General features: G+C 40.7%; 1 protein-coding gene across 2 annotated transcripts in view; it reads left to right on the top strand.

Annotated features, from left to right (window-relative positions):
- LOC113404959 (cAMP-specific 3',5'-cyclic phosphodiesterase 4B) overlaps positions 1–19,505 on the top strand; it is a 348,028-nt gene that overhangs the window by 49,295 nt on the left and 279,228 nt on the right. The window contains exon 1 of one of the 2 annotated variants that reach the window (XM_026655436.1): positions 3,146–3,527. The exons of the other annotated variant lie outside the window; for it this stretch is intronic. Within the exon in view, the coding sequence (XP_026511221.1) occupies positions 3,292–3,527 (236 nt within the window). The 5' untranslated portion in view covers positions 3,146–3,291. Of the gene's footprint in view, positions 1–3,145; positions 3,528–19,505 lie in introns of those variants that run through there. 2 annotated transcript variants of the gene reach the window in all.

Below are 19,505 nucleotides of genomic sequence, written 5' to 3'. Positions count from 1 at the left end.
GCTTTGAACTCCAGATTAAGCATTTGCATGAATTTTATTAATCTGTTGGAATGATTCTTAGGTTTTCTTTTGTCTTTTATCTATCAATGCAGGCAAAGTGAAGAGTAATGTAACAGCCGATTTAACACCTGATGTTCTGAAAGGATTAAATGTTTCCCTTTATTCCACTGGGGTGGAGTCTAGAAACATAGTATCTCATTATCCCCTCTTTTAGAAGGGGAGCTGACAGGTCTTTTCTACCTTTGTGCTGGTGGAAAAGGATATAGAATAGCAGCAATTGAGGTAAGCTCTCTACTGTATTTCTGCTTTCTGGCCCATTCCCACTATGTGGACGTTGCCAGCAGCTTTTAGGCCTGAAGGAGAACTGTACTGAAGAGAGAGATTTAGTGATTTTGGAGGTTCCCCCCCCCCCCTTTTGAGTTTATAACTTTTCATGTTACACTTTTCCCCAACTTAAACCACCATGCTAATATTGGAAGAAAAGGTCTTAGGTCTGTACGCATCACAGTGAACATTACATAAGCATTAACCAAGCAATGTTATTGATAATATTGCCAAGAAATGGTAATGAAGGCAAACAGGTAACAGTAATATAATGGATTGAGCATAGACTGAAGGTTGGGAGACCTGGGTCCTTCTCCCAACCTGGCCATTGACTTGCTGTGAGACCTTGGGCAAGTCACTTAACCTCTGTTTCAATTTCCCCATCAGAAAAATGAAGCTAAATAAGACTTACCCACTTTTGTAAAATGCTTTGAGTTCTATAGATGAAAAGAGCTATGTAAGACCCTGAGGTTAGGATGGTGTGTTGTGTAATTGATATGTTAGCAGCTTTATTCAACTCCTATTGAGAGGCCAGAATACTTCCTCGTAGGTCTGGCTTGATACGGGCTATCTTTCCCTTCTTCACTTTTCACACAATCTAGGAAATAACTTTTTATTCCTATTTAAAGGGCCATCTTCTCCTGCTTAAATATGGAGGATGTTCTTAGCTATTCCTCAGCCATTAGCATCCCATTCCAACTACCAACAACTCTAATTTACAGGAAGACAAGATAATCGTCTCTCTAAACTTCTTGCCTGGGTTCTGTTGCCTTTTATATGTAAAAGTTGGCCCTATCTACACCTAAAGCAAAGACAAACCAAAATGCCCAGAAATTATAGTACTACCATCCCACCCACGTTTTGCCTACCACCTTTCCAGAGTAATAACTGAGATTACAAGAAATAATTCTTCCACTCCATTCAGCACTAATAAGGCCTCAGCTGGAGTATTGTGTCCAGTTGTGGGCACCACACTTGGGAAAGATGTGGAGAAATTGGAGAGAGTCCAGAGGAGAGCAACAAAAACGATTAAAGGTCTAGATAACATGACCTACAATGAAATATTGAAAAAAATGTGTTTGTTTAGTTCAGAGAAGAGAGGACTAAAGAGGCGGGGACAGGACAGTCTTCCGGTACATAAAAGGTTGTTATAAAGAGGAGGAGAATAAATTGTTCTTTCCCACTGAGAACAGGACAAGGGTTTAAATTGCAGCAAGGGAGATTTAGGTTAGATATTAGAAAAAACTTGCTAACTGCAAGGGTAGTTAAGCACTGGAACAAATTACGTAGGGAGGCTGTGGAATTTCCGTCATTGGAGGTTTTTAAGAACAGGTTAGACGAACACCTTTCAGGGATGGACTAGATCAGGGTTTTTCAAACTGGGGTCCGTGGACCCCGTGGGTCCTCAAGGGTACTCCAGGGGGTCAGTCATGTCTGGGGTGCTGGCCCCACTAATCAACTCCTCCCACTCCCTCCCAGTGCCTCCTGCATGCTATGGAACAGCTGTTCAGCGGCGTGCAGGAGGCTCTGGGAGGGTGGGAGGGGAGTGGGGACGGGTGTGCTCGGGGGAGGGGGCAGAAGGAGGCGGGGAAGAGGTGGGATGGGGCCTTGGGCTGAGTGGGTAGCTTGGTGGGGTCCGCGCAAAATTTTAAATCCAAATGGGGGTCATCGGTTTGCTAAAGTTTGAGAACCACTGGACTAGATAATACTTAGTTCTGTCTCAGTGCAGGGGACTGGACTAGATGACCTATCAAGGTCCCTTCCAGTCCTATATTTCTATGATTATATTCTATAATTAAATTTCACAATACTAGCTCATCTTAAAAAAAAATCCATAAAGAACATTCTTACTTTTAATTTAAATCTGAACTTTTATTTTAATTTCCTCCTGCTCCAGTGGAATTGACACACTTCTCAACCATCAGCATTAGCCATCTCCTTTCAGTCACCCTTTGCTGACCATCCCAGTGCTCTTAGTTATCTTTCAGATATGTGGGCTCACACTGCCATAAGGGTTTTTGTTTTGCTCCTACTCAGCCATTATAATAGCAATGAGAACTGCACCAGAGTATGCTACTCCAACTGTAGGATGCACATTCTTGAAGATTTTACCAAAGTTTCAGGTAATAATTAGCAGCTTTTGTCATTTTTTCCCCTGCTAGGTTGACACTTGCATTTTTTCCCTTCCCCACCTTTCCCTCTTGCAAATCATGCACTCATGCTAGCATTGGGTTGGTTCAGAAAAGTCATCATCAGGGACCCTTAGGATGTGTATAGAGGCTGCTTGGGAGCACGCAGATTAGCATGATCCACTGTAACTGTTAGAACCCTCTTTAAAATGTCATGAAAATCTGACACATACACAGTATAAGGAAGGGCTGAATAGAGTCCAGCTGTCAAAACAATATTGAGCCAATAAGCATGTCATGGGTGGAGCTACTGCAGTGTGGGTTACACAAATAATTCTGAATGAAGATATTTTTATGTTGGGCCTGAATACTGTTACACTGTTGTGTAATGTTTGGAAACAGCTTTATTTCTTAGTATATGCAGACAAAGCCAGTATTTTTTTTCTTGATGAAGTATTTTATTAAAAGGCTTGATCGGGAGGGAGTTCTTATGAATTTTTCATGAGCTGGTATGTTCAGCTGAATGAATTCAGTGAGTGTCAGTGTGTAGCTTGCAGACAAGCCACATCCACAAGGAGGCTACTGACACAGAAAGCACTTTGGCGCATTTTCAGAGAGAAAGCTGGGCTGATAAAGCTCTGTCTGATAAAGCACTGACTTATCATTCTTCGATTTAGGTTGCTGTTGTTTTAGGCAGCTTTTCCATTCGGGACTCAGCCTTGTGAATGACTGGGCTAGGCTTTGTCAATCTATCAGCGTTTGAATCTGAAGCAATGTCTCTGTGATGTGTTTTTTGTTATTTTTTCTGAATGGTGAAAGCTAACACAACATTCAAGCTATGACAGCAAAAGATTCTTCTAGGGAACTTGCTGCTCCAGAGTCAGATATTTACATAAAGACTTTCAAAGAACAAATGCATTTAGAACTTGAGCTTCCCAAACTGCCAGGGAACAGACCCACGTCTCCAAAAATTTCACCTCGCAGCTCTCCAAGGAACTCTCCATGCTTTTTCAGAAAGTTGCTGGTGAATAAAAGCATCCGTCAACGCCGTCGCTTCACAGTGGCACATACATGGTAAGATCTGTTTGATATCTATTCGTCTTTACAAGGCAGTGCGTGTGAGGCTATGTTTTTAACGCTGAAAAATAAGCTGAGATCCATTCATAATACTTACTGCAAGTGTGAAATGAACAGAACAGAGGGCAGCTGAAATACGTACAATGCAGTGCCTGTACAATTGTCATTCAGCTTCTGTTCTCCAGAATACATGCAGCCTGTAATGCATGCGTCTGTAGTTAATCTTCATTGAATAAAACAGGCACCCAGGAACTTTCATAGACATATTGTAGGCAAAGCATGTGAATTTCTTTCAGAGGAATCTTTGAAATGCTTTTTCTTTCTATATCAACTCTGATTGCAGGTAACAATAGGACATAGACTGGGTTGTTTTTTCTCTGTTACTGTCAGGCTTAAATGCTGGTAAAGGCTATAACTTTACTGTTAGTGGCTTCTGACTATTTTTGTTTGGTAAAAATGCTGTGCCTTCTTTCAGCCTCCTTTTAAAAGAAGGTTGTAACTAAGATTCAAATGTTTTAAATTGACCATTTTGGGGCAGTCAGCAATTTGCATGCTGTTACAGTTGATTTTGAGCTGAAGCTTATTACCACTTGGTGAAAGTATATAGGGAATTGCTGTATTAAGCCAGGTGAATCAAGTCATAAAGGATTAACAGAAGAAAGAGTGGTTCATATTTTCTCTCCTGAATTCATTGTGTGTGGTTTATGGATACAAAACTTTTTTTTTATATAAACATACTGTAGTCAACTACCAGAGCCAAATCTCCAAACTTTTAATAACATGCATGTTTGTATAACACACTCGCACACAGCCACATTCATTAACTTCCCTTTCTATTAACTGAATCAGAGAAGGAAAGAGAGAGCGAGGGAACCCCATATATATTTGTAAGGACCAGACATTTTAATATACCAAAAAATAATTTACCCTTTTGTATGTTCCTCCTTTCATAATGTAGAATGTTGTTCTTAAAATGGTGCATTTGAGTTGTGTTGGATAAAGGTCAAAGCTGCATTTAAGCAAGAACTTTCTGAAATGAAGCACTAAACCTCCTTTGCCTTAGATATTTGTTTATAGCAAATTAGCAGCTGTAACAGTTGTTCTGGCTCTTGATCTGTAAGAAATTTTTAAGAAAAAACACTGATAGTACATACAGGAATACCAGAATACCAAATTTATTATGTAATTTTTTTATGCATTTGTAACATACAGTACATTTAAGATTAGCCTTTTATTCTAATTTATAGTTCTGGAATGGTGCATCTCTTTTTATAAAAAATATTATGGCACCCAAACTGTTATAATAACTTTAGTATGGCCTTGAGCTTCATTTAGCCCTTTAATTGGTTACCAGCCAGTAGTGTCTAGGGCTGTATACATGAATTCCCTTGAATGTCCGTTATATCTTCTCATCATGGGAACAATGGGGTGTTAATTTCTCAATACATGCTGATGTGGGGCGAGGTGGAGGGGGAGAACATATACTGTGAAGAGTGGTACTTTTGTGGGGTTTGGGGGTGTAATCAGATTAAACTCATGATTAGACATATGAAAGGTTTAATTAAACCTGGCATATTTAATCATAATATATTTTTAAAATATGGGGACAGATGGAAATTAAGAGTCTTCATTTGTCCGTACGTGTTAGGGTTTTTCCTATTCCAGATTTTTTTTAAAAAGGTAACAACACTTGTTGAATTTTGTGAGTTTTTACAATGTAATGGTGATGAGCATAATATACATTTTTTTTCTCATCTACTAAGATTAATATTAGAAATACAAGAAAACCACCTATCCCAGAATGTAATGTATTGTACATTTTGAACATATATGTATGTATAACACACCCCACCACCCCTAGCAAACAGTACATACTCTCAATTTTATTGAGCAGATTACAAAATGAGGGGAAACAGCTGAAATTAAAGTGAACTATTGAATTTTTAGAGAACTTTTTTATTGGAATTTTTATGCAACTGTATTACATATACCTGGCAAATAGGGTGCTTTTAGTTTGTATATCTTGTTTGCTTTCTTTGTTTAGAATAAGTTTCCTCCCCTTCCTCTTCCCCCCACATCCTCGGAAGATCCGGAAGATCAATATACAGGGAAGATCGATATACAGCATTAAATATCTTGTAACCTATATCTTTCATAGTAGAAGGTCTAAAAATAATTTTATTCTCTAAGTATCTGATTCTGCCATCCTTATTCATACTGAGCAGTATTGTTGATGTCAGTGGCACTACTGTAGGAGTAAAGCCCTTTTCAGCATGAGAGAGTGGCAGAATTGGGCCCTCCTTGTACAAAAAAATACAAAAGATACTCTCTCTAGTACATATTGCTGTTTCTAACAGAGTTTTATTTAAATATTTGTCCTCAAGACTTTAAATAGTTCTTTAATAATATTTATATGACCCGGGTCACTTCCCCTATCTCGTAATGCATAATCCCCAGCTGTGCTGTGTGGTGAGCCTTATCTTTTTAATGAACTGAAATGAACTGATTTTTCTAACGTGTTTTTGCAATTTTCTCCCTCATTTTGGCTAATATTTTTATTTCTTTCCATTTATTTTACATGTTAATGTCATAGAGTGCAGGGGCCATATTATCTGAAAGCACAGTGTAGCTTTAGATATTTTTGATACGTCCATCTTTCTTTTAGATCAAATATGTACTAAATGAAGAAAATACAATGTGAGAGATAAATAAAGTGTACTGGGAAATGTATACTTTAACTACTTCTGTCAGACTGAGGATCCTTCCAGAGGTGAATATACCATAACTGAAATGGAAATATTTCTTTATATTTTAAAAATATACTGTATGGTAAATTATAAATCATATGCTGTCCTTAATTTTTGAAAATACAGCCTGTTTTGATTACAAAATAATTTCCAGTTCTGGAATTTAACAAGTCAATTAGTATGGTACGATAAAGTGATAGCTTTTGAATTTGTTCCAAGCCTAGTGAACAATTACTGATCTTTCTAATTATCTAAAGTTGTACAACCTACTGTAGGCATGTCAAAGCTTGCAGCATATGCCACATGTTGCCTTGCAAAATGAGCTCTGTCTACACTGGTGAAAGCAAATAGTAAAGACTTGTCTAGTGGCAACCCACTAGAATTGAAATGTTGCTTTTAAAAGCTCAACTCTGATGGACTGATTATGGCTGAGGATAACAGGCAGTTCACATAAAATTGTTTCTGTAGTCAAGTAAAAAGCCCCAAGTAGTTATAGTCTGCCCATTAGTTATAGGTTGACTTTCAGGTTGTCCATCTTAGGTACTTATGTGGATGGCCCCCATTATTGTTGTATCTGAGGGGAGCAGAATTGATGTGTGGTGACTGGGGGCAGAAATGATACCAGGGCTGGTGGGCCAGAATCAATTGCTGGGCAGGAGGATGGGCAGATTTTGGGGTGAGAGCTCCTGCAGCAAGGCCAAAATCACCTTAATAAATTTGGGAGTGTTGGCAACAATGTTGTCACATACACACTGGGGGAAGGCAGGGGGAGTTCAAAAATCTAAAGACAGACCAAATCACAATATATCTTTTTTTTTTTTTTAAAGGTGTTGTGATTTTTAAGGTCTGACTCATGATGTCTGAATCTTTTGATGTTGTCAACACTGTTATCCTACCAAAACTCCTCTGAGGTAGGGCAGTGCTGTTATCTCCATTTTAGAGATGGGGAACTGAGGCACAGGGAAGCTACATGAGTCGCCCAAGGTCACACCGGAAGTCTGTAACATAGTGGGGAATTGAGCCCAGGTCTCCTGAGTCCCAGGCCAGTGCCCTAATCATTGGACCATCCCTTCTCCCAACCTATTGTATCCCATGAAGGCCAAGAGAGCGCCACCTAAAACCATAGGAAATGGTACTTATTCTATAATCAGGTGCCTCAAAATATTTTGCTGGTGTGACTCTTGTGATGCAGCGAAAAGAGGGCAAGAAGAAAGCAAGATCAAGTCTAATTTTGATTTCTGTTGCATGGACAGTGGCCATGTTAGAACCCATGACCAAGGTTCACTTACCACTCATGAAGATGGTCATTGCTTTTGCTGGAGGAGCCTCATTATCGGGCAAGCTATCTGCACTTGTGTAAAACAATTTTTTTTTAAATATCCCCTCTTTGAGAAGGCTGTAGGCACCAAGACTGAGTTAAAACAACATTGGTCTGGTCTACACTACAGATCTATATCAATGTAATTATGTCGCTCGGGGTGTGAAAAATCCACACCCTTAAGCGGCAGAGTTATACTGACCTAACCCCCGTATAGACAGAGCTGTGTTGGTGGGAGGGCTTCTCCCATCAACATAGCTACTGCCTCTTGGGAAGGTGGCTTAACTATGCTGATGGGAGAGCTCTCTCCTGTCGGCATGGAGTGTCTTCATTAAAGAGCTACAGTGATGCAGGTGCATTGGTGCAGCGGTACCAATGCAGCATTTTAAGTGTATCTGTGCCCATTATAAAAACAACTTGGTTGCTGATACCTTACCCCTAAGGAGTCGAGTATGCTGAGGATGCAAATTTTCCCCTCCATCAGCCTCTCCTTCTTGACACCATGGCATGGGTCCTCAGTCCCCACAAAGCTTCAGTGGAGAAGCTTTCATGGGATTCTATGGAGTGGAGGATGATGCTAGAGGGAGAATTTGCCTCACAGTTTCGAAACTTCTGGAGCAGGGAATATCTGCCATTATATTGACCTCTCCCTTTGCCTAGGGGAAAATTGGGACCTATGACTTCTGCTCTTGAGACTATACTGGACTAGTATCTGAGCATAACCTGTCTCCCTGAAGCTCCAATACATTATGGCTTAAGGCTGTTGTTTCAAGCTTGCTATACAACAGTAGTAGAATATTGCCTCAGTTCTGTTAACTGCTGAGTGCCAAACTTGTTTGTTAGATCCATGTAGTCTGGTCCATATGCCTGTTTGCATTCTTCAGGGAGCAGTTGGCTGCTTCTTAAGCTTTTTTCAATCAAACTGGGGTGAGGAAGCTGCTGTTGCTTCCTCATTAGACTTTTCCCATTTCTCCTCTGAACTTTGGCTGACATGCAGGCACATTGCAGTGTTAAATTATCTATTGAGACAGGAAATACAGAGTGAGGGGGTGGAAAGATAATATTGTGTCAAAATTAAGAGAAAAAGGGATAAGAGGAGAAAGGTATCTTGCATACTATATATTCTTCATTCATGCCTCATAGATTCTAAGGCCAGAAGGGATCACTATGATTATATAGTCTAGCCTCCTGTATAACATAACATAGGGCTTCCTTGAATTAATTCCTGTTTGAACTGGAGCATATATTTTAGAAAAACATTCAGTCTTGACTTAAAAATTGCCGGGAATGGAGACGCCACCATAACCCCTGATAAGTTGTTCTAGTGATTAATTACCATAACTGTTAATGTGTACCTTATTTCAAGTCTGAATTTGCCTACCTTCAAATTCCAGCCATTGGATCATTTTACACCTTTTTCTACAAGATTTAAGAGCCCATTATCAAATTTTTGTTCCCCATGTAGGTAGTTACAGACTGTGATCAAGTCACCCCTGAACCTTCTCTTGGATAAGATAACTAGATTGAGCTCCTTGAGTTTTTCATTATAAGACTTGTTTTCTAATCCTTTAATCATTCTCATGGCTCTTCTGTGAACCCATTCCATTTGATCAACATCCTTCCTGAACTGAGGGCATCCTACAGTATCCCAGCAGTGGTCACACAAGTGCCAAATACAGAAGTAATATAACTTCTTTACTCCTACTTGATATATCCCTGTTTATCCATCTAAGGATCATATTGGTCCTTTTGGGGTCACATTGGAAGCTCATGTTTAGCTGATTATCCACCATGACCTCCACGTCCTTTTCAGAATCACTGCTTCCCAGGATAGAATCTTCCATCCTGTAAATATGGCCTGCATTCTTTGTTCCTTGATGTATGAGTTCACATTTCGCCACACTGAAACACACATTATTTCCTTGTGCCCAGCTTACCAAGTTACACAGATCACTCTGTATCAGAGACTTGTCTGCTTCATTATTCATCAGTCCCACAGTATTTATATCATCTGCAAATTTTATCAGGGATGATTTTATGTTTTTCTTCAGGTCACTGATGAAAATATTCAAGTGCAGGGTAAAGAACTGATCCCCAAGGGACTCTATTAGAAACACACTTTCAATGAAGATTCCCTATGCATAGTTACATTTTGAGAGTAGTCAGTGAGCCAGTTTTTAATCCATTTCATGTCTGCCATGTTAATTTTGTATCATTCTAGTTTTTTAATTGAAATGTCATGCCATACCAAGTCAGTTGCCTTTCAGAAATCTATATTCCCTCACACATCTACCAGGAAGACTTTCTGGAGCAAAGACTACTTAAATAAATTGCAAGTTCCTAAGGGTATGAAGGTAGGAAGATGATTTCCCTCCCTCCTTCCTCTTCAGTAGCTCTGGTTTTAAGGGTCTATAAATAAGAAAAAATTAGTAGAAATGGGGATGGCAGTAAATCCCGAAACTCATTTTTTGCCTGTAGGTTTCCTAAGAACCCTGCTTATATCCATGGAGGCCTGAAGAGAGAGATTTCCCCCTGCCACTTAAGTGGGTAAAACGCCCTGTCACAATTGAAGCAGACTATTTGCAAGTGTAAACACTTTGTAAAGTATTCTACAGCTATTAAAGAGACGAAGTGCAAAGCATAGAGCTCTGGGGTTCGTGATTTTGATGGGCATAAGTATTTCTCTGAAGTACACAGAGAGGGATCTATTCTTGCAGAAAAGCACAGGGATTTAAGTATGTATTTCTAGTATTTATGTATCTCCTCCTCCCCAAGCTAATGAGAGTGGAATTCACTGGAAAAAAATCTAAATTTGAAAACTAGATTACTAATAGATGATGAAGACTGATAACAATGCATGACACGTCTTAAAGGGCCTTTCATCTGAGGACCTCAATTTGATTTTAAAAATTCATTAATTAAGCTTCAGTTCATCCCTGTGAGGTAAGTATGGTGGATGCATTTAAAACACTCCTTCCAGTCCTAGGGATATTAGTGGTTCTAGAGGCATTCCCCCATTTTAAGTATAGAGAATATTGCTGGAATTTATCTCTCTAAATCAGAACAAACCTTTTAAGTGTGCAATAAATATTACCACTTTTACAGAGTTGTAAACGGAGACACAAAGATTAAGTGATTTACTGTGGACACATATTGACACAGTAGCTGAGCTGCTTTGAGAACCCATGAGTTCTGACTCCCAGTCGTATATTTAACCATTTAGATAACATGAAAAATGGTTTCTTAGAGAAGTTTTTGATTTTATTTGAAAGGAATTACTGACTAAGCAGGGGCGTGGGCAGGAATTTAAATTTGCCCGCTTTTGGAGGGGCACGTTAAACTCATGATGTTATGAGGAAATACAATACACCCTTACTATAATGAACCCATGGGGATCTGAGCCATTTGGCTGTTATAGCCATTCTAGCAAAAGCGGGGTGGGGCAGCTCCTCCAGCTCCAGGACTGTGGCAGGGACAGATTGATTCTCCAGCCCTGGGGCTCTGGCGGTGGCAGAAAGATTCTCCAGCCTGCGGCCGTGGCCAACACTGACAGAGAGCGAGCTCCTCTGGCCCCTTGGCCATGGCAGGAAGAGACAGTGAGCTCCCAGCCTCGGGGCCAGAGGAGCTCTGTGACCTTGCCGCAGCCTCGGGGTCAGAGGAGCTTTGTGACCCCACCCATTATTGGGGGCGGGCTGTGCCCCTGCTTGTGCCCTCCCCCTTGTGTATGCCTCTGTGACTAAGGAACAGTTGAAATTAAATAAAATGCTTACACTATGTCACCAACCATTCTGTATGCTGGCTGCAGAATTATATATGGTGTCTCTCTCCAGTAAGTACAGTTTTTCTCATCCATTTGAGTTGGTTGCCAGTACAGACTGATAAAGTGCAGGGAATCTGTCACCATAATTTATGCAGTGTAGATTAGCTTTCAGTGCAGATCTGTAATTGTCAGTTCTCTGGTCCCTTTTTTGTACTTAATCTTTGTGCATTTTTTCATTTTCTGTGTGTCTGAGTCACAGCAGTTAACGCTGTAGACCATTGTCTTTGATATACCTGTGGTTTTTTTTAAAGTAGATACTTGATGTGAAAGATGTTATATGAAACCGAATGGTTTTGTATTGTCTTGTCTGTAGTGAAAGATGTAAATTTTTCCCTATTGGAGTACTCTGATAATTTGTGATATAGTTGCAGTTCATGAACCAATCCAGCACAATATAATTCTATAATTATTAGGGTATGAGGGTGTTGCAATAATCAAGAGGAGAGGGATTAAGGATGTGGATAGTGATTTCAGCAGAGGTGGAATGAGGCAGTGTCATGCACAGACAATGCTGCAGCGATGGTGATAGGCAGATTTGCAAACATGGGAGAATTGAAGGAGGAGGAGATTTCAGAGTCAGATATAATAACACCAAGATTACAGTCAAACTGAAGTTCAGTGTGGAGGAGTAGGTGAATGGTGTGTTGTTGGTTATGAAATGTGAATCAGTTCCTTGCACAGTTCAGTATGAGCCTGTTCTTGGTATGATATTATTTGAATAAGTGTTGGGAATCATTGTCCAGAGTGAAGACGTGGAGCCATAGGGTGTATTACATGTTATAATACACTCCTGGCCCTTATAATATACTCCTTTCTGCCCTACGGAAAATACAGAGTTTTATTAGTCAACAGACAATATTGCTTAAGTGTGTGGATTTCTGTATTGATATCAATTCGAGTCAATATTTGATATAGAATTAGCTGTAGATAATTCTGCACTACAGGAATCATTGCCCATACATATAGTAAAGTCTATATGGAGTCTGGGGTGGCAGGAGGTGAAAATACCTTTTGGTAAAATATTGTCTTTTATATCTGCCCACATTCAATTTGTTAATATGAAATATTTTTTTTATTTTGCAGCAAAAATACGTAGAGATTGAATTTCCTCTTTCACTCATCTGATCAGATAAAATTCCCTACCTCTTCCCAATGAAAGAAAAAGCATTTTTCACTCGCTCAAGCTGTTTTGATCTCTCAACATTAAAAATAGTTATTGCTGTGGGGTGTAGGAGGTTTTAAATAATGATACATGAATATGCTGTGGGGGGAAACAGTGAATCTCTGTTGCTTGGTTTATTATAGTAAAGGAATTAACCTCTTTCATGCTGAACAATGTACTAGCCTCTTATGGTAAGTGCACTTGTATACTGTGGTGTGACTTAGTTGAGACAATTAGGTGTTTCATGCCAGAAGCTGTATAATTGAGGAGGATGAATATAAAGAAGAGACTTGGCCATGAGGCTATAATTATTGGCTTTATTGAGAACTGAAAACATAGCTAATTACCGGGAAAACAAGAGGGAATTGCAGGGGAAGATAAGGCAGCTGGATGGGCAAGTGCAGATCCAAGTTTGGCATTCTATAGGGAGGGATGAGAGAGGAGAGAAAGAAGTGGGAGGGGATGGTGTGAAGGAGACATCTTGAGGGATAAGAGGTGGACCGCGGGAGTCATATTTTGATATATGATTTGAATTAGTAGGAGCTAGGAGAGGAGGTTGGGATTGAGAAGGAGACTGGAACAAGGAGAGCTTGTGCTACATAGAATCAAGCTGCCTACATAGAGCAGAGCTCAATTTGGCCCTCTGGTTCCAGTGTCACAGTGTTCATCCTGCTGCTCTTTCTCTAAGCCAGTGAGTTCAAGCTTAACATGGACATTCCTACTGCAGCAGCCTCTATGGCAAATTTTTAATAATATGAAAGCAAAACTTGTGCAGAGCAGCTAATTGAGTTAACTGTGTGTGTGCAATTTTATCGGTTTGCCCTGAGTCAGACTGTATTCATGTGGAAGAGTAGAGTTCTATATGGACCTCTAGTATGTCCAGTGTGTATCATTCACTTCTTGCTATGATGTTAATTTCTTATCATGTGATTGTATAACCTGTATGGCACATCATGATGTGGTTCTTGGTAAGGAATGTTTTTATTCTTACGGAAACATATAGTGCATGTGTGTTTGTATATGTATATACATAATCTTTTTTTTTTTATTCCAGCACATCTTTTATCTTGGTTGTGAAACCAACTTGTACAGTAACCTTTTTGGCCACAGTTTGATTTTTAACCTAGCCAGCAGACTAGATCTTGGAAGTGAGAAGTAAACACACTATATTATTTGAAATCATAGCTTCTGAGGGGGAAACATTTGTGGAAAAATCAGTATCTCTGTGATGGGATTCCCCCCGGGGTGCAGCCTGGGACTGTGGGACCGCTGTGCCCCCTGAACTCTCTCCAGCCTGGGCCCTCTCTCACAATGCCTTGCTAGTGACCAACAGCAAACCCCTCCAGGTGCTGCTATCACTCAGCACAACAGCATGTGGAGCCCCACACCCAACTAGATTGCATGAATGCTCCCAGAGCCACTCATAAATAAGGCACCAGCCAAATCCCCCCAGCTCCCAGCACTGTACCCCAGGAATATACTGTCTTGCACTGCTCAAGATGGGCAGTGCAAATGTATTAATTGGTTTACCACTTCAACAGTGGAAAGTGGACATACACCAGCCTTTGTCAAACCTGAGCAGATTTGCTCACTTCATACAAACTCACTGGTAAAGATAAACAATTAAAGAAATGTATTGACTATAAAAGGTAGATTTTAAGTGATATTAAGTGATAGGCAAAAAGTCAGAGTTAGTTACCAAAAGAAATAAAATATAAGCACGCAGTCTAAACTCTCAACCCTATTAGACTGGGAAACAACTAGATTAAGCAGTCCCCCGCTGCCCCCCCCCCCAGATATTGCACTCCTTAGTATACAGATTTTACCCTTGAAATCTGAGCCAATCTCCTCTGTTCGAGTCTTGTCTTCTTCTCAGTGTCTTATTGCTTGCAGCGTAGGTGGGGGCAGGAGAAGGGCCCAGCATATGGCCACTCTTTCTGTTTTATACCCTCAGTCCATGTGCTTGGAAAACACAAGTCCAGGCATTTCTGGGTGTATTGCTGAGTCTCCAGGCAAAGTTGAGCAGTTCCCCTGGTGTGGCCTCATGCAGGTGAGTCACTGCATTGTAGCTTCCTTCCTGGACAATGGTTGTTGATGGGTTGATTGACACCCTGTCCAGGCGTTGGTTACTTTCCTTGCTGTTGCCTCTAGGGAGCTAATATCTGGCTGATTCCCCAACTTATAGCATGTTTTAGTGACCACCATACAACACAATTCTCATAACTTCATATGCATTAATGATACACATATTTGGATAGAGAAATGACTTTCAGCAGTTCATAACCTTTCCCCTGATACCTTACAAGGCATGCTTTTATATATAAGGTCACGATTATTTGAAATTGAGGAATATGGGGCTTCCAGGATGCTTTCCCAAGGTATAGAATGTCACAATCTCCTTTTTAGAAAAAAAGGAAAATAAAATCGATAGTAACCACCTCCCAATTTACAGACATTTCTACACTGATATAGTCAAAATGGGAATGAGTATGATATATAAAACCTAGGATATATACAAAGCTTTTATGATCTTGACACCTAGACTCACGGTAGTTTCTGTATGTACTTGGAATCTACTGTATGTGGCAGCTTTTAATGCTTATTCTCTGCCTTTATATTTTGGGGAAAGAGCCATTTTACACCACCCTGTATAACACAGAACAACTTCTTACACTGTTACTTCATTTCAAAAACGCTGAATGAGCCATTCTGACATTGTACTTTTGGAGGCAATCATTATATAATGATGGGCAATTTCTCTAGTAGGTTAGGTACAGACTTTTTTTTAGTAAAAATAATGCATAATTGCCTCTTTCACTTTGTTGGATTTATTCTTACTAACATAAGTATAGGACCCGAGTCTTTGGTGAGCTCGGCACCTCCTGGAGCATGTGGGCACCTTCGACTACTGCTAATGTCAGAGGTAAGGGTGCTTGGCCCTGTTCAGGAAGCATTCAGCCCTGATAGGCTCAAGGCATATAGGCATTCAGCCCTGACAGGCATATCTTCAGTCTCGCTCTCCTTTCCTTAACACTGTATTCCAAGTCAGAGATTTGTGTAGAATTATTCGTTTATAGTAGCAATCAGGATCAAGAATCCATTTTGCTGTACAAACACATAAGAATAGATGATCTTTGCTGCAAAGAGCTTACAGTCTAAATGACAAGATACATAAAAGGTGGAAAGAGATATAATAGTCATTAAAATGACCAGGCTGCTGCTAATAGGCTTGTGTCATATTAGCACCATTTCTTCTATATTTTATTATGAAGGAGTGGGGTGAGAGAGAATGGGAGCATGGGCAGAGCAAGAAGAACACTGAACAGGAGGGGGAGGATGGAGGGAAGGCTGGAGAAAACCATGGAGATCAGGGATTGTGAGGCTGGGAGTGGAGGAAAGGAAAGGGGTAAGAAGAGCTGGGTCAAACGGCTAGTCTTCAGACAGAAAGTAATGTCCAGAATTCATGGTGTAAAAAGCAGTCTGTTGACATTTCTCTCTGCGTATCTCACTGGTAGCTGATGCAACCATCACCACTACCAAAATGTCAAAATGCCTATAGAAATTTGTTCTTGGACAAAGAGTGGCTGGATCAAGCTGAACCCAAGCAAGACTGAGGTGTACTGGTCGGCAAAGGGAAACACGCTGAAGAATTGGCCAAGACATGAGCTGTGATGCACCATTTAAAGTGGGATGGGAGGCATAGATTTGCCTATTCCCGCCTGAGCATCCTCTTCCCGTCTTAGGTTCCCCCACACCAGCAGCCTGACTTCCTCTCTCCTTCCCCCGGACCATAAGCCCTGTACACCTACTACCTCTAAATTTTGTAAGTGGCATGGTGACCTGGTGTGTGGGGTTGCAGTGCCACTCAGATTTGGCTCAGCGGTCCCTCCATCATGACGGAGGGATGGCCATGCCAAATTTGAGCGTGTGGCATTGTGACTTGGCATATGGGGTTGCAGCAGCACACAAGGTTGCAGCTCCACTCAGATTCAGCCTATCTGAAAAATAGTTGGCTCCCCCAGCTGCGCTGCCTATGGGCCAATACATTGTCTCCACCTCCCACTGATGGTCTACTGCCCCCATTGTCAAAGTTGTGTGAAGCCTTGGATGACCAGGAAGCATCACTTCCCAAAAATGACTTCTTTCACCTCCCACTTGCTAGGAAATTTGGCTCTTCTACCCAGGTGAGGACTGAGGACATGGCCATGCGTTAGTCATATCCAGTATGGATTATTGTAACTGCTTGCATATGGACCTGAATGTGAAGACAATACACAGGCTCCACCTGGTACAGAAGCCTTCTACATGGCTTAAGCTGCTGTGAGAACAGCAAGCCAGTCAACTTCCGCTGACAGTAAAAGGCCATGGTCCTAATTTTCAAAGCAATGAATGGAGCAAGCCCCTGCATGAAAGACTGAATTTTGATCTGTGAATCATGACTCCTCCAGTGCCGATCACAAAGCACGTGAGAGTTGGAATCGAAGTATTTTTGGTCAAGGGGATCCATCTTTGGAACAATCTTCCAGATGAGATCAGGTGAATCCAGAGTCTGACTATTTGTAGAACCTCTTTCTTTGGGAAAGCCTATCCACCATAAGTGGAAGAAACACTCTTTATTTCCCCCTCAAAACCACCCCTCCATTTACAAGTAGAGTTTTAACCCTAAAAATGGAGAGGTGCCAGAGGCTCCATGAAATCTGCCAGGAACTTTGTGACTGGTTTCATGTGGTAGTCGTTCAGATACTACAGTGATGGGCTGGCGTATAAAACCCTAAGACTGATAGAAACTGTTGGTGTCCAGGGGATGTGAAAACCTTCAGGGCAGAGGGCCCTGGCTAGGCCCTCTCCTTGTTGCTGGGGTGTCCCTGCTGCTCCCACAATCTTCCGCCAGTGACTAGTGGTTCTACTTTGCTTCCACCAGCAATGTGGAGCAGATTGTGTGCAGAACACCTATCTTTCCCTTCTAGTACTCTAAAAGGCACAGCGTGGCTATCACTTTTCTGAATGTTTAGCATTTGTTATTCCAGGTCTAGATAACTAAAATGTAGTGGATTTTACTCATCTTGGCATGTACCGTTCTGTGGTATTCCCTCTACCCAAAACATCTAATGGCACCACTATCAGAGGATGCACTAACTGCAGCTGTCAGGGGAACAGAAACAGAAGCATTACCCACCATTGTGAATAGACTGAGCTAGCACAGTGCTTTCATAGTGTGTGTGTCATAAAATCAAGCTGTTCTTATACACTACAGATGGAGGCAGCCTCTTTGTTGCTGAATACCATATTCGTTATCAGGTATTTAAGATTTAAACAGTTTTCATAAACGGCTGAATAATTGGGAATCCCTTGGCCCATATTTGAATTTCATACTCAAGTACATGATCTGCCAAGACCTTCCTACACACTGATATGTGGGTGATTATTCAAAGAGATTTCCAACTCATGAGCTTTACTGTATCTCATCACAAAATAGATACATTGGGGGTGAGAAGTCCTGTCTTTATATGTACAGAAAAACAGATAAGCTTTAACAGTCTATGTGAAGGGAACTAATAAGGCTGTATTTTCATAGGTATGCAGGGACTCGTATACATTCTTTAGCTATTCATTCCTACAGGATCTATGTTCTATTGGCCTAAATTTTCAGAAGTGCTAGTGTCATGGTTACAGGGCTAGCCTATCCTCCCTCTTATCTCCGAGTACATCCCTACAGCATCAGGTGTTTATTGGGTAAAAGCATAGCAGGGTGCATCACATTGGACCAGGTTAAGGTTACCAGACACCGAGATCCAAACTGGATCTTTTTCCTGTTGATCTCTACTGGGACAAAATGCGTTGTGGATACCCCCTTTGCATCTGTAATCACCACTTTAATCTGCCGCCCTGGTGGGGCAGTGTCCTGATGCCCCTCTGGCCGGACTGCCAGTATAGCCTGCAGTGGTGCGTTGCCAGCCTCCTGTTGCATGGACCCTGGACAGTTTGACCACTTGCGCCCGGTCCCCTTAAAACACCTCTGTTCATTGGATTCTCTCTTGTTCCAATGGTTAACTACTCTCATTATTAAAAATGTACACCTTATTTCCAGTCTGAATTTGTCTAGCTTCAACTTCCAGCCAGTGGATCATGTTATACCTTTCTCGGCTACATTGAAGAGCCCATTATTAAATATTTGTTCCTCGTGTAGCTATTTATAGACTGCAATCAAGTCACCCCTTAACTTTCTCTTTGTTAAGCTAAGTAGCTTGAGCTGTTTGACTCACTGAAGGTGCTGAATGCTGCTGAATGGTAGGCAGTAATATGTCATTTCTTTTTGCTTTAAAAGACAAAAATAACGAGTGATGGACAATGTCCTTCCAAAAAGGAAGCCACTCAATATATATTTACAAGACAGAGATAACACGCGCATGTGTGTGGATAAGAATAGTTTGAAAATCAGATATATTGTATAAATACATATAATCCTTTTGTTTGACATGAGAAGGGGAAGTAGAAAGAAGGAAAGGACAAGATGGTAAGTGAATGAATATTGAAAAGTTGAATAATTGAATGTGCGGCATCGGAGTATTAAACCACCCCACCTACTGTGAACAGTTTGATACCTCAAAATGTCTTCTATTCCCCACAGCTTCATACAAATAGACCTTCCCAAAATCTTTAGGAAGACCTTAGCCCTCCCCCATATGCAAAGTATAAAACAAAACTTGCATTACACTGATAATCATGAAAACTACCCTCATAAGGAGAGGCAGTTTAGGTCTAAGTGCCATGTTATCGCACTATTACAGTGTATCCAAGAAAGTGACCCATTGTACTTTTTCTGTACTTCACAATAAATTGAGGTTACAGAATGCTGGATGTGGCACTATGTAGCTATTATCATTTGACATATAATTTGATTCCGTTTTTCCTTTGTAATGAAATGCTA

This window comes from Terrapene carolina, unplaced genomic scaffold (genome assembly GCF_002925995.2).
Source record: "Terrapene carolina triunguis isolate 2854851 unplaced genomic scaffold, T_m_triunguis-2.0 Scaffold210, whole genome shotgun sequence".
Classification (NCBI taxonomy): Eukaryota; Metazoa; Chordata; order Testudines; family Emydidae; genus Terrapene; species Terrapene triunguis.
Note: the sequence above shows the minus strand (reverse complement) of the source record. Positions and strands in the feature narration are given on the sequence as shown.